At 37.1% G+C, this 15726-nt stretch overlaps 1 protein-coding gene across 1 annotated transcript; it reads left to right on the forward strand.

Annotated features, from left to right (window-relative positions):
• Positions 1–1117: 1117 nt before the first annotated feature.
• On the forward strand, positions 1118–8468 carry kdf1b (keratinocyte differentiation factor 1b). Its single transcript, XM_042011415.1, has 4 exons — positions 1118–1297; positions 2177–3090; positions 3196–3282; positions 6503–8468. Exons 2-4 carry the CDS (start codon positions 2187–2189, stop codon positions 6595–6597), a joined length of 1086 nt encoding a protein of 361 aa, XP_041867349.1. The 5' UTR covers positions 1118–1297; positions 2177–2186; the 3' UTR covers positions 6598–8468.
• The last annotated feature ends 7258 nt before the right edge of the window (positions 8469–15726 follow it).

The raw sequence follows: 15726 nt of genomic DNA on the forward strand, positions 1-15726 counted from the left end.
TTTTCTTCCTTTATTTTTATGCCTGTATTTATTTCTGTATTATTTTTATTTTAGTGATCCAGGCAACATTCTCTAAGCATCACACCCAGAGAAATGTAAAAATGAGACACAGGAATAAATACACTTGGTAAAATTAAAAAGAGGAAGAACATGTAAGACAATAATAATAAGAACATAAATATGACTGAATTTAAAATAAGTCTAAATAAATAAATAAAATGTTAGATTCAAATAAAATACAGGAAAAAATAATTTGGGGGATAATGACACATAAAAGGAAACTAATACAGAAATAAATACAAGCATTAAAATAAAGGATAAAAAATAAATAATCAAACAAATAAATAAACTGAACTGAAAAATAACATAGAAAAGTAAATAAATAGAAATATTTTTCTCTGCAATTCTGCCGTCATTTAGCAGACAATTTTCTCCAAAGCAACTTACATCAAAAGATGGTTAGGAAGTAACCGGAAATACAACCTCTAAGGCTCTTACCTGAGGACCCACCTGAAAGGTGTTAATATTCGTCCCCTGAGGAATTCAAACTCGTATCTCGTATAGACAGATGCCCTGCCAACTGAGCTATCCAGCCACATACTAACACAAAATTAAATTAAAACAGTTGAAAATGACAAAAGAAATGTAAAACTGTGTCATGTTTAATAGGTTTCTTAATGGATTTTTTTTTTTTTTTTTTTTTTTTTGTAAAATTAACTGGGACATCAATTTTTCAAAACATTTTTATATTTCTGTATTTATTTTTAAATTTAGCAGTGTCATTAATCCATACATAAACGGTTTTACTTACACCACTAAATTATTCCCAAATAGTATCCTTGAAATGTAGATGTTTTTTTCTATACTTCTATTATAAACAGCATTCTTCAATTTTTTTTATTTTTATTTTTATTATTATTATTATTGTATGAAATACAGAATTTCTTGGAAATTAGAGCCGGAATATTTCCAAATAACAATGAAAAAGTTTCAAATAAACGTTCATTGCATTTTTTAGCTCGTAAAATGTTAAAATTACAGTGGATTCTCCGCCGAGTTTTACTTTGTAATGTAAATCTTAACCGGAAGTACGAGCTCTTTATCGCAGCTACCTGGTTCGCTTCCTGCACCTTGACGCTCAGGTACACGGATTTGATCGAAAACTTCACTGAAACTTGGATTTCTGGGAGCAGTATGTACGGCGGACTGTTCAAACGGATTTAAACGAGCTTTTATAATAAATTTAAGACGCCGTTATTATTTCGAGAGTCAACTCCTGGATAAACTGGAAACATAGGTGAGAAATTCATGTGTTCTCTAATGGAGGAAGGAGCAGCAATGACAGTCGCCATGAAAGTTAAAACAGTATTTGTTGTGTACAGAGCTTATTTAACGATTTTGTACCAGATGTCAGCATATCAGTTAACTAAAATAACACCAAAACCATTAAAATAATTTAAACGGATTAAAAGAAAGTTAAGTTAAAGACTACCGTAAACATTCGTCACAAAACACGTCACATAAATGGTAAACCAGACCCTCCGAGAATCTGACATGATACAACTCTTATTTGAAAAATGGTCAAATATTGGCCTATACATAAACTGAAATCTAACTTAAGATTTAATTTTCTCATCTTAAAACATCAATTTCAATTTTAGCTTTTTTTATTTATATTTTTTAATGTCAATTATAACATTATTATTACATTTGCAAATTCTAACTAACTCTAATTTAATTTTGGCATTTATTTGAACTAGTTAATAAATGAACATTTTTACAACTTTAAAAAATAGTTATTGCTTAGCATTTTCACCCAATCATTAAACATAGAACTTAATTCCAGTCTTTTTTAAAGTTAGTTTAATATTTGGAAGTCTTCATTTTGGAATACCTCTTGACACCATGCAGAGAACATGACATATGAGTGGGTGATTGTCTTTCACCATTTGATCACATCCTCCAACAAAACCTGTTGGGCTACATTACCTGCAACCTGGGGACAGAAGTTTCACCCTTGTTTTGAAGGGAAAGATGCCCTCAGGTGGCTATAAGTTATTTCAGATTATTACCTGAAAGATTGGATTGAACACAACTTCATTTCATCACATTCTTATTTAAATAAACCTCCAATTGACATAATTTTCTTTACATGCTTGTCTTTAAATTCTTGCAGCCAGTAAGTCATGTCCGCTGGCAGCACCGGCAGTCTGAGACGCAGCTCAGGGCCCGGGAGCAGCAGCCAAGCATGGTTTTATGAGGAGCGTTGTGTGGATCCAGTAGAAGACAAACAACCTACCCCACAGCACAAAGCGGTGCATAAAGCTCATGTTAAAGATGCTAATGGAAAGGAGTCTGAGTCCATCGGGTTCATTCCTGGCTCAGCTGATCCGTCGTCTGCAGCACAAACCTGTAACCCCTGCGCTTCTCCCAAGAGTTGTAAGACTTTTGTGTGCAGCGTGCTCACCTGTGGCCTCTACAGGGTCTGCCAGCGCTCCGTCCTTGCTCCATGCTTGGCGCCAGAGGAAAACTCCCCAGATGAACCAGAGAGGGTGAGCCTCCGAACTGTGAACCCGGCAGACAACAAAGTAGAAGACGGTATAGGATACCCTGATGTCCGCATTGCTGGTGTCATGGTGGCCAATCCAAGAGAGTATATTGATGTTGAAACCAAATCTCCATCATACGCGCCTTCATCTGCTGCTGATACCCAGAAATTCAACTCCTCCCTGCACGAGTCAATGATATTCGATGACTGGGAAGATGGTGAAGAGGATGTGGACTCTTTGATAACCAAGAAGTTATTGGAGCTTTACTCAGAATATCAGATTGAGGAGTTAGCCAGATGCACCTCAGATTCAGTGTTTCTGAGGAAGAGCAAGGCCATCAACCAGCTGATTAACTCGCTGGCAGAGGAGCACAAATTGGACGAGCAGGAAGCAGAGTGCAGGTTGGTGCGAGGCATCATCCGAATCAGCACTCGGAGGAACACCAAAAAGAAGCAGATCACCTCCAGGATGCCGAGGACGGTGTCGGACAGCGGGAATGAGACGATGAACTGTAGCAGCGATTTTTCATTAAGCAACAATAGTAAGTAAAGTTTCTTTTCACTCCATCACCTTCAAAAATCCAACAGAAATGCTTCCCTGCTGTCAAGGTTAAAAAAAAAAAGCTAATTTTCTCTGTTTCTTCAAGATGATTATAGATCAAATCCCAACATCCAAATATCAGACCTGACCCCCTCCGACAAGTTTGCCAGGGAGATGTGGAGGAAGAACGGTGGTAAGAAATCCTCCGTGTTCACCTCTAATTTATGATTACATACACAATATACAGCTTCATTTTTAAATAAATGTGGGTTTGTGTGTCATTCACTAATAATTCTCCAGTAATTTGATTATTGACTTTGGAAGTGTGTTTTGTAACCATACAGTACTTGTTTTACTTGTTTTGGGTCATACGTGGTGTGCAGGGCGAGTAGCTGATATTAGGCTTTGTTTTCAGACTAACGCAGGTTTGACTGCCTGATACATGCTGCACCAAGTTTGTTGAAAAAATATTTGCTGTGCAAGAAGTTAAAATGTATGTAGAATATATCTACGTAATCTCTTGTTTAATCTGAAGGATGTGGTGTTCACTGGGCATCGGACCACAGAATAACTTTTGCAGTTTGCCTCAGTCTGTTTTAAATTAGCTTTGTCCCAGAGAAGATGTTAGTTTTGTTTCATGTGATCACATGTGGCTCCTTGTTTTCTTCTGTTCTTGTTTACTTTGGATTCCTATAAGATAGACCAGAACATAGCAAATTAATCACATAGCTTATCAGCAGGTCTCAGGTCTTGTTATTTCTGAAACCTTTACTTGAATATCTTACCTTTTTTTTTTCCCCAGTTTCATATCCTTCATCCATTAGCTGTGTGATGGAGGGGCTGCATCCTTCCATTTGAATAGAATTAATCTTCTAGCCAGCAGAGAAAAACAAGGAGATGACCATAGCTGAGAGGGAAATTTAACGCCTGTTTGAGCTACACCAAACACTACAATTGTTGGGGATGGTGTAATGCAGGAGTGTCTAGCTCCGGTCGTCGAGGTCTGCGGTCCTGCAGGTTTTAGATGTCTCCCTGATCCAACACACTTGATTCAAATTAAAAGGCTCTCCACAACAGCTTGTTGTCAAGTTCCATCCAAACATATTGACACAATACTCAGATTCACCCTGATTCAGGTGTGTATATAGTATATTCGTAAACAGTGGAAAATGTTGTCAATACCCAGTCATGGAGGAAAACGGGTAACAAATAAATAAATAAAATACTGTGAAACCAGCAGTATTTTAAAAAATACTATGAAATATGTAGTTTTACATTGAGGAATGTTATTTTGAAGTTCCGTATTTGTAAATGAAGCTTTTTCCAGATTTCCGAAGCCTATTTTTGAAAGACTCTGCCTCTCTAAGGTGCTCTTTAGTATACTCAGTCATGTTACTGACCAGCTGCCTAACTAGCTGCAACATGTTTCTCCAGCAGTTTATTTTGACTGTAGCTTACTTTTCCAGTCTTTTGTGGGTCCTGTATTAAATTTTACATATCTGATGTCGACATCACATTAATGATGTTCAACATTTGATATGTTTTCTGTTTTTATTATGATTAAAATATTAGTAAGAGTTGAAAATTGTGGCATTCTGAGACGTATGAATACCTTTTCTGAAGTACAAGCGTTATTTTATGGGTTAAAATACTGCTCACCAACCGAATGACACCATTTTTGTAATGCTTACCATTATTGATAGAATATTAAGATTTAGATTTAAAAAGATTTTATTACAAAAATACACAGAGCATGTATAGAGTAGTTAAATTGTTTGGAGTGGAGTGTTTTGTGTGAGAATTTCCATTTCCTTCTAAAGAACATATGGTAGATGTACTGTAATTTTTACCCTTCATATCCTCCCCGGTCGTTACCAGTGACAGTGGACAAATGTAAATAGCTTTTATCAGAGAGTGCTGCAATGCCTGCATATCTGCTTTGACTGTGGCGCCGGCTAAATTACCACCAAGACTGTTGATGGAAAGATAAGAATAAGAAAGTGAAAATACGATTTGAGAATTTTTTCTGTTCCATCTCTCATGTTAATATGATTGTAATATGATGGAGGGATTATACAGAATCTTTGAATAATGCAGTTTTAAAGGTAGATTTCTATTTTTTTTTAATTATTACAAATTTTTACATTCTCACTTGGGTGAAAATCTGTTTTTCTAAATTAATTAGATACTTTTTTTTACTATATAAAGTGCTCTGCTTGTCAGCGTAATTAACACGTTACTTTTAAACAAAAGACTATTTTATTTCCTTCAAGTTGTTGAGTTTAATTCAGTTCAGCACATCAGAAGATTCTCTCATCTCTACGTTATGTAGATTGGATTGTTATAGTTTGCTGAATTTGTGCAAACACCTGGAGCCTTTACACTCGGGTCTGCTGGATGTAACCATGTTTTGCTAAGATCGGTAGTGACACAGGAGACATTCAGGAGAATGGATCCCTGTGGAGTGCAGCAGAGGTGGGAAAATAAGCCAGAGGAGCCTTCTTTCCAAGAATCAGCAACTCTGGTGCTCACGGAGCGATTCAGGTATTGGATGTTTACCTCCTGCAACACACCTGATTCAAAGTAATGAGTCATCAACAGACTTGTGCAGAACTAAAACAACAAGCTATAAGAGAATGATTTTGTTTGATTCAGTGTGCTGCAGCAGGGAAACATTTAAAACCTGCAGGAGAGCAGCCCTCATGACCGGACCTTAGTGAAAAATATGATGCAACTCTGGATGCAGTGGGATGTTATTCGTTAAGGTAATCTAAACACTTTTACAGTGAATGTGTGCTACACTCAGGTCTCAGGTGGTTGGAAAATCCTGTCTTACAAATTTCAATAAAGTAAATCCTTGAAATTGTTACTATTAGTCAAGAAAATTTTGAAAATATACCTTAAAGTTTACCGTGCTTGTATACATAAAAGCCAAGGTTATTGATTTTTCAAGCTAAATTTATCATAAATTCACTAATGATGTGTTAAAATTTTTAATCGTGATTAATTGCATGACCTGTAAGGGCCTGACGAGGTGTCGGCTCCTCTACGAAGAGCTCACATCTCACAGATTTCACAGCTGGAAGTTTCATCTCGTTATGGTCAAGATTCACCGAACCAGAGACAGAAGAAGACCCGATAGTGGAGGCCCAGATCAGATCAGCACAGTTACTAAACCCTCAGAAATGTTGCTTCAGGAGCAAAAAGCCAGGACGGATAGATGAAGAAAATAACTTTGATATTGCTGAAAAACGTAAAAAACAAAAAAAAAAAAAAAAAAAACACTTGTTTACACACAATATACAAATAACATCTCATCCACATTTTACAATTTTTCATTTGGAGTTTAAATATTTTTTTTATTTAATCATTGATGTACTCAATCTTTTTTTTTTTTTTCTTTGTTCTTACAGGTCACCCCTCAAGTTCCCCAACAGCATACTCCCCCTCTCACACAGAGGTCAATTCCTCCGGTGTCCCTCTGCTGAGCACCACAGTGAGGACATGATTTGTTCGGCACAATGACGATCTGTACTCAACCACCTTGTGTCCATGGGGTCCCACATGTTGGATTTTTAAAGGAGACACTACACGCACTGGAGTCTCTGGCTGAGCCAAGCTCTTTTAAGCTTTATATTTGTAGAAGGAAGAAGAAACAATAAGTGAACGTTCACGTTGTCTGAAGGAATTCAGTGAACTCAGGGCTCTGAGTGGAGGTATTTATGGCTAGTAAATATTGTGCCTTTGAAGAATGGATAGATTAGGAGGTAAGGAAGTTACCAGCAGCTTTTACAATATTTAACCGTCCTCGTGTTTTTTAAAGTAGGTCTGGCTCGAAATGTGAACCCCATCTTTGAGAGGTTTAATTATTATGCTGTTGTTACGCAAATAATGTTCTTTCAATGTTTTTTGTATGTTTTAACTGCACATTTCACCATCTCATTATAATTGAGTGATTTTCTTTGCTTTTTGTAATAATTTGATTCAGTTGAATGATTGTATACAGCATTTCACCAGATAATGGTTGATCATGCTATGATAGTTTTCAGAAATTGATTTACTTCAGGTTGATCTGGGGGTATGGATGAAAAAACTGGTTATGTTTTTTTTTTTCCTCATTTTTTTATGTTCCTGAAAGTAAACTACAAATAAGAAATGATTCCCAACATGAGAATTATGCTTTTCCTGTAAATTTCCTTACATAATTTTTATAATTAGTATGTCCAAATTGTTTTAAATTTGGTAATTTTCTTATTACTACTAATGCTAATGGTAATGCTGATTTTCAGATTTCAGTGAAAAGGCCCATTTATGGTCCCTTACGTACGTAAATGGCCTCAAATACTTCACTGTCCTCATACTTCCACGCGTCTTCTGCATCGCCATGGTTGTTAAGTCGACTCCTCCACTAGTGGGCAGGGCTAATTTCATTTCCCAAATGTGAAAACCAACTAAAAAATTCATCTGCATTTTTGTGTTTTGAGTTAAATGATTAAGATACTTAGGATAACTTTGTCGTACTGTCTTTTTTGAAACGCTTTCTTCATGCCATTATAATGAAGTTGTGGGACACGGATTCCGGTGTGGACCAGGAAGCATGAAATATAATTGAAAAGGCAAACTCTGCTTTTTACTTTACCAGATGTTTGAATCGTTAGCTAAAACATTGCACTTTGTTTCAGTTTCCTAATCTTTTGTGGATGTCTGGTCGCCTGAGGGCAAAGTGTAATATTTATGCCTTTCACATGTTTAGTAGTGGTAAGTAACTCTTTTCCTTTCGACCATCTGGCCAAAGAAACTGTAAAATATATGTGAACGAAAGCTGCTTTATTGGGAGTTCATACATAAAAATATTTGTTTTATGTAAATATACAAAAATATGGAATTGGGAAGAATTTAGAGCACCTAGATCGATTTAGGTTTAGTTGCGCATATACTGTATATGCAGAAAGGATTTTGATTCTGGCTGTCAGGCTTATTCAAGTTTCGTCTCAAAGTATGTCTGACAAGTTGAAAAGAGCCTCCTAACAGAGTGATAAATTCTGTCATGTAATAAAATAATATTAAAATCATGTAACAGCTTTTTAATTGTTCATAAAACAAATAAACACTTGTGATATCTCCTCTTACTGAAACGGCATAATTACTTTGTGGTTACACTTACAAATGTTAAAAACTATCATGATGATCAAATTGGATATATCAGCTATTTACTATTGTGGACGATATTTATATATTACTTTGACTTACTGCTGCATTTGTCATTGTTCTCTCAGATTACTTCTGCTCAGATATGATAGTATCTGAGGTTCTTTAATGTCTGCTGACCAGGGGCCTGATTCTGGCATAGGAACAAAAACCGGCATACACCAATCATATTAACTTTTGGGATTTATAAAAACCAAACTGGATCTATCCATCTATCTGTTGTGAAAGAAATTGTGCTGCATATGGTAATCACTCATATAATAATCACATGTATATTCAGTTTTCTTTATTCATTTATTATTGTTAATCCATTCACTATTACATTTTCATGTTGTGTGTTTTCATTCTACAGAATACTGAAGTTACAGTTTTCATTGTGTGTGCGTGTGTGTGTGTGTGAGGTCAGACTGACCACTTTCTTCCCACAGCTCTGATATGGCAGAGTTGAGGCTGGATGGATGGATGGAAAAACAGCAATCCTAGATTTTTTTTTTTAACTGATTAAACCTTTGCACTGTTAAATTATTGTATTTTATTACATAGAGACCATGTGTGAGCAATATGGTCTCAAACCCAGATCCTCATATCTGAAGTTTTCTGTTTTCTGTGCTGATGAAATCATTCAAAGACACCCTTTGTTTATGGAAAAGACTATTAATAAGCCTTTAGTGTTGATCTACATTCACTTTTTTTTTTAGTTTTGTTTTTTATTTTTTTACTGTTACTCTCTAATTCTTCTAAACCAGCATCACGCAGAAGATTCACATGTGCACATGTTCCCTTGATTGGATGTCTGCATATATGAAACATGCTGCTTTACTCTGTTCATTACTGTTCATTGCTAGTTGATTTCACAAGCTAGTCTCTTGCAAACACAAGTGACTTTCTTTCTTTCTTTAGAAAAGATAAAACAAATTCGATCAATATCTGAATCTATATAAATGGTTATTTACATGGTTCATGTTTGTTTTAACTTTATTTTAATATGCAGAAAGAAATTAAAATTGAAATGCTACTTAAATATCTAGACAAGTCTAGCTTAGTACATCTGACTTTGATATGTAATTGTTTGCAGGTGTTGTAATAAAACGGTGTATTTGACACCGTTTTATTACAAACTCGCCAATAAAGTGGCGAATTAAGGCCCCTTTGGCTGTATGGCAGCATTTCTCATGAGGCAGGCGAAGCACTTGTTGGCACAATGCAGACACTTCTTTCCCAAAGCGGGATGTATTTGCTCCACTTCATCACAAACCTGCAACTGTAGAAATATCAAACTGTCTTCAGCTTTACAATAATTGTAAATTAATCCATTTTGAAAACATTTGCTGCAAACCTGAAATAGCTACACGTCAAATAAAGGCACAGATAAATAAATAAAACTAAATAATTCAGCGTCCTGAATTGATGAAGTCTGTAGGAACCGTTTTTAAGTATCTGTAGATCTCTTATTTGGCCACCAGGTTGTTACTGCCTATATAAGTTAGCAACCTTCCTGCAGGCCAGAGTGGGACTTATTTAATCCCTCAGACCGGCCGCTTTAGATGACCACCTATTTTTATTAAAATCATGTCATTATAACTTTACATGTTATGTCTACAAGAGCACAATGTTCTGTAAAACTTTGTAATGCAGTATATTTTTCTACAATATTTCTAATTCAGTGCAAGAAGGGGTTGCTTCACAACGTAGATTTCTTTCAACATGAGTACTCATCTCTAACATTATTCTTTACAACACATCGTTTCAACTCAACTTTATTTATATAGCTCTTTAAAACAACCACAGCTGAAACAAAGTGCTGTAGATGAATGGACAAAGCAACACATAAAGTACAAAAATCAACCAGGAAATAAAAAATATAATAAAATATAATAAAATAATTGTTCATTGTTTTTAAAACAGTTTTAAAACAATAAGCAATTTTAAAAGAATAAACAAATTATAAACAAATAAAACCAATAAGTAAAACAAACCACAGCACACTAAACAGGAACAGTCTCATACTGGGCTGAAAGCCAAAGAATAAAAATGGGTTTTAAGATGAGTTTTAAAAATAGACAGTGAAGAAGCTTGTCTAATGTGGAGAGGGAGCTCATTCCACAGTTTTGGACCAGCGACTGAAAAAGCTTGATCCCCTCTGAGCTTCCGTTTGGACCTCGGTACGTCCAGGAGCAGCAGGTCAGCTGACCTGACGCACAGAGCTGGAGGGGTAGGGGTGGAGTAGCTCAGAGAGGTAAGGAGGCACCAGACCATTTAAAGATTTAAAAACAAATAAAAGAATCTTAAAATTAACTCTGTAGTGCACTGGCAGCCAGTGAAGTGAGGCCAGGATGGGGGTTATGTGCTCCCTCTTACGTACTCCAGCTAGGAGGCGTGCAGCTGCATTTTGCACCAACTGGAGACGTGCGATGGAGGACTGGCTAACCCCAAAATAAAGAGCGATACAATAATCCAGCCAAGATGTAATGAAGGCATGGATTACTGTTTCAAAGTGTTGTTTTTTAAGAAAAGGTTTGACCTTGGCAAGCTGCCTGATGTTTCAACAACATCAGAATCTATATCCTGTTCAAATAAGTGTTCACAGATATTCAAACCTTATAAAGGATAAATAGAATATTAAATAATAAATAAATTAAATAAAAAGTGTTGCACTTTCTAATAACACTATCAACTAATTTAATCTGCAAGGAAACAGTTGCATCACAGCTTAGATTCCACTAATATGAGAACATGAATTAAAGGGCAAATCTCCAACACCATCCTTTAGAACATCAGAATTAGAGATGCACCGAAATAAAAATTCTTGGCCGAAACCGAAAACCAGAAATAAGGAAACAAAGGCCAAAAACCGAAACACCGAAAGAAATGATTATGCTAATTATTAGTACCACAGTATTCATTTCTATGAATTTGTACTAACCTCACGTGTACTATTTATTTAGCACATTCCAACAATGCACAATAATAAAATAAAACAAAAATAAAATACAATTTTCTCTGTAGGACTACTACAACAAAGTGCATTCAGAATGAGTGCAGCTGCTGCAACCATAGACTGTATATAAAAGATGGACGTCACCCGTAGGTTTCTGAAGAGCAAAAGTGAAGCTCGCTGGGCGTTCCCACCGTCGCCATCTTGGTAGCGTCACTCGTGTCGTTAGTCCCGGAAAATCCATAAATGGGCAAAGAGGTGAGCGGCGGCCTGTGACCTCGGGGGTGGATGATTGACAACCATCAAATCATCAAATTCTGACACTAAATTACATTTTAAAAATGTTTATATTTTTCAGCACAAATCTCCTCTTTTTACAAAGCCTGATCCATTCAGGACAGTTTCATTAATATAGTGCTGAATCATCGAGCATCTCAAGGCACTTTTCATACAGAACAGGTGCTTTTTTTTGGCTTTCTTATATTATATCTTATATTTGTATTAAAATCTGGACTGCCATATTATGCATACCCCTTCTTGTACTAAAATCCAAACAGGTAGGGTTGAAATGGTGTTTCCTCCATTATAACTAGTCTATTTTGACTCATCGGTGTGGGTTCCTAACATATAACTTACATTTGTGAACCCTGCCCCTGTTTAAGGAAGACTGAAAACTTATTTTTTAGATCAGTCTTTGACACATGATGGTGCTGTCACTCGAGAAACTTGTGATGTTTATAATTTACAAGTTTACTATGTTTTTATTCTTGTTTTTATCTCTTTTATCTCGACTAGTGACAGCATCCAAAAGCTGCGGGGATGCTTTGAATCTACTGACTGGAATAACCTTCTTGCCCCTTCCATGCACATAATGGAGCAAGTGGACACTGTCTCTTCCTACATCAACTTCTTTGCGGACAACATCTTCCCTAACAACAAACCTTGGATTACAAAAGAACTTAGGGACGTTCTAAACAAGAAAAAGTGAATTTTCTTCGCTGGTTCGAACTAGGACCAGCAACGATTAGTCAATGTTGTCGACGACAGTCGACAATAAAAATAGTAGACAACGAATGTAGCTTTTGACTTTTGTCTGAAAAAAAAACACAAAAAACTACAGAGTGAGACATTGTCTTTTAATCCTATCTCTGCTGAGAGTTGCACATGCGCAGTAAAGTCCACCAAGGGAAAAAAATGGTGGGGGACTAGGGAGCAAAACGGCGGCTGAGGATGTCAAAAGTCTGGGATAACTTCACGTTAAACTTACAAAATAAATTAAATACATGTGAGATTTGTAAAGTGGACCTTGTGTACCACGGAAGTACGTCTGCAATGCTTGATCACTTAAAGAAGAGGCACGTCGGACAACCTCATGCAAGATTTCAAAGCTGACAGTGAAATAAGAGCCATTTATAATAATTATGAGATACATAATCCGATTGGTCGACTAGTCGTTTTAATAGTCGGTGACAAATTGACCATCAGAATAGTTATTAGTTGCAGCCCTAGTTCGCACATTGAAAAGAAGGAGGTAAACAGAGAGGTCAAGCGGGCCATAAAGACTGCAAAGCTGAAATACAAAACCAGGGTAAAGGAAAAATTCACCCAGGGGAACCTCTGCTTGGCTTGGCAGGGCCTGTGAACATCCCTGCCACCAACCACAATACTATCCAGGTGGCCGGCAGCAGCCATGCACCTCTACCCAACCACCTTAACTCCTTTCATACAAGATTTGAGAGAGACAATTCAACTAATTTGGCAAAGACAGTGGCAACACTCAACCCCGGGGACTCCACTCTCATCTTTGAAACAGAGGAGGTAGTGAGAGCCCTCAGGAGGACTAGGGAGAACAGTTGTTGCGGCGCACCAACTTAAAATTTAACCCAAACGCTGCGGCAGGCTAAGACATGAGGCTTTGTATCAAAAACGCGTCACGCTAAACCAGTGCACTTGTCACTATGTTTTATTTTTCTTTATCCAAATCACAATCATAAGAAACAAGCACTTACTTTGATTGATGATGTTCCAGATGTGCAAGGTTATATAAAACAGTGCATTTAGATGACGTTAATGGTATAGACAATGACGGTTAATAGAAAATTTCTCAAGATCACTCTGCCTCCATGCTCCAGGCCCAAAACCGACACAGGTGAGCGTAACCATAAATGAAGATAACATGCCCACAGTGCCACCCACAATCACCAGTGATGCCACCATGCATGTGCACACATACATTATATGGGTAAATAAATAACCCAACATACAGCTCGTACAGTTCTCCTGTCTGCTCTCAGGTCAGGAGTTTGTGCAGTGGTGTGATAGCACAGGCCTTGAGCTCAATGTGAGCAAAACCAAAGAGATGGTGGTGAACTTCACTTACAGGCAGCGAGAGCTGGTTGCAGCATCCATGGTAAGCCTGTGGAGCTGGTGGAAAAATGCAAATATTTGGGCACCATCTTTGACAGCCACCTGAAATTCTCCTCTTACACAGAAGAGATTCTTCGGAAATGCCACCAGCAGCAGTATCTCCTAAAAAACTTAATTTCTTTGGTGTCAATAAAAACATCTTGCTAAATTTCTATTACTCTTTCAGTGAAAGCATGGCCACATTTCCCATAACCTGCTGGTTCCACTCCATCAGCCTCCAAAACAGAAACCGCCTAGAAGGCACAGCCGGAGTCTACTCTAAGATCATTGGACAGTCGACAAGAACTCTCTCCTCCATCTATGAACAGCAAACTCTCAGGCTGGCCAATAGGATCATGCATGACCCCTCACACACTCTCCACCCTGCATTTGAGTGGCTCCCTTCAGGGGAGCTGGGGATAGAACTGGGGATAGTTCTCAGATAAAAAAAATTATCTTTTTAATAAAACACTTTGTACAGTAATTAATAAATATTGATTAATCACATATTATTCAACAGTATTTGTCCCAAAAAGCAAAATTTTTTCATTTAAATGGACTTTAGTGGACAACTGAATCAAATAACACACACAAACATTAAAATTGTAAACTCAATCAACATTTTATTCATTTAAAATGCAGAACATTTTATTATCTGTTTTAATTCTTGGCATGCACGTTTGTGTAGCTGAAATACAGCACCTGCTTGACCTTCTGAGGTCGTGATCCAAGTTTAGTTAAGCTATGTTTATTTTATTTTACAAACAGAGCATTTTATTTTTCCATATTACCATTTCCTTGTTAGTTTGGGCCGTGTTTATAACCCTTTGCAGCGACGTCCTCTGAGCCACCATGTAGCTGGTGTACCACACACACATGCAGCTGGTGTACCACACACACATGCAGCTGGTGTACCAAACACTATGGTACTATTCTTCTCCTTCTTCTAAGCATTTTGAGCCTAAATATCACCCCCTAAACACCCATGAAAAGTTGTGAAACTTGGCGCACACATCAAGTTTGGCGAAAATTTCATTTTTCCTTTTGCTGTTACAGTACACTGTACTACATTATGCAAGATGCTACTTTGTTGTTTGGTAACCTGTTAGAGAGATTGTGGATTAATAACATGGAAACTTGCATATACAGTGAAGACCATGAGCCTTTTCCAGAAAGGTGGTTCTAGTCCGGTAGTTTTGGTCCAATTAGGGACTCGACTCAGCTGGAGGTTGCTGGTTTTTCTGGATTGAAATTGCTTTCATGCTGCACTACTTAAACAAATTGGACCTTTTAAATAATGTGTTTCACACTTGTGCTGCACCAAGAATTACTGAAGGAGAAGAAGAGAAAATTCATTCATCTTTTGGTTAATGCAGTACATAACAGTTTCTAGTACATAACAGCTTAATACGGAGCTGCATCAGATCCTAGCGGTTTTGGGTTAATCATATTTCCATGAAAACTTTTCCCAAATTTATTCCCACGTCTGACCCTGAACCATTTCTCCCGCCCCACATGTTCTTATGTTTTAATTATGTTTACCCACGATGCAGCACACTGAACCCAAAGTGCACTTTGTTTTGTAGTCCGCTTTCTGTTTTAGTCCGCTTGAAGTGGACAGAGACCTACGTTTGTACACGGACCAAGTTTGCTTCTTTGATTCGAATCAGAATTTGTTTGCACTTTCACAATAACCCCCCAAAAAACAGACTTCCCACACAGAAGAACTTGGATTCAAACTGTTGGAGAAAACCTGAAAAATGCACAAGTAATCAAGAACAGGTACTTCTTCTCTAAGTAAAACTAAACAGGTACTTCTAAATTCCCATAATTTTAGTTACTAGATACTGTTCCACACTAATTTCTTTTTACCTTCCTTTTTAGGTTCTTCTCCTGCATGTTCGTTTTGATGGAGCATAGATGACAAACTACTTCTTTCAGTTGACAATTTATTAATTTACATAGTATGATAATGTGTGAATTACAGAACCCCGGGTCCAAATCTTTCCCTGGCAAACAGACCTAAGAAAGGTCTTGTTGCTCGCTACTGACAGGACATCCACTCTTTCTCCCTGGACCCTATATATT

Source organism: Melanotaenia boesemani, chromosome 17 (assembly GCF_017639745.1).
Source record: "Melanotaenia boesemani isolate fMelBoe1 chromosome 17, fMelBoe1.pri, whole genome shotgun sequence".
Classification (NCBI taxonomy): Eukaryota; Metazoa; Chordata; class Actinopteri; order Atheriniformes; family Melanotaeniidae; genus Melanotaenia; species Melanotaenia boesemani.

Bases quoted from the DNA above. Each gene is read 5' to 3' on its own strand.
- kdf1b (XM_042011415.1), top strand. From the start codon at position 2,187: ATGTCCGCTGGCAGCACCGGCAGTCTGAGACGCAGCTCAGGGCCCGGG. The intron at 3,091-3,195 runs GTAAGTAAAGTT...TGTTTCTTCAAG, and splicing joins TTTTTCATTAAGCAACAATA to ATGATTATAGATCAAATCCC. The intron at 3,283-6,502 runs GTAAGAAATCCT...TTGTTCTTACAG, and splicing joins GATGTGGAGGAAGAACGGTG to GTCACCCCTCAAGTTCCCCA.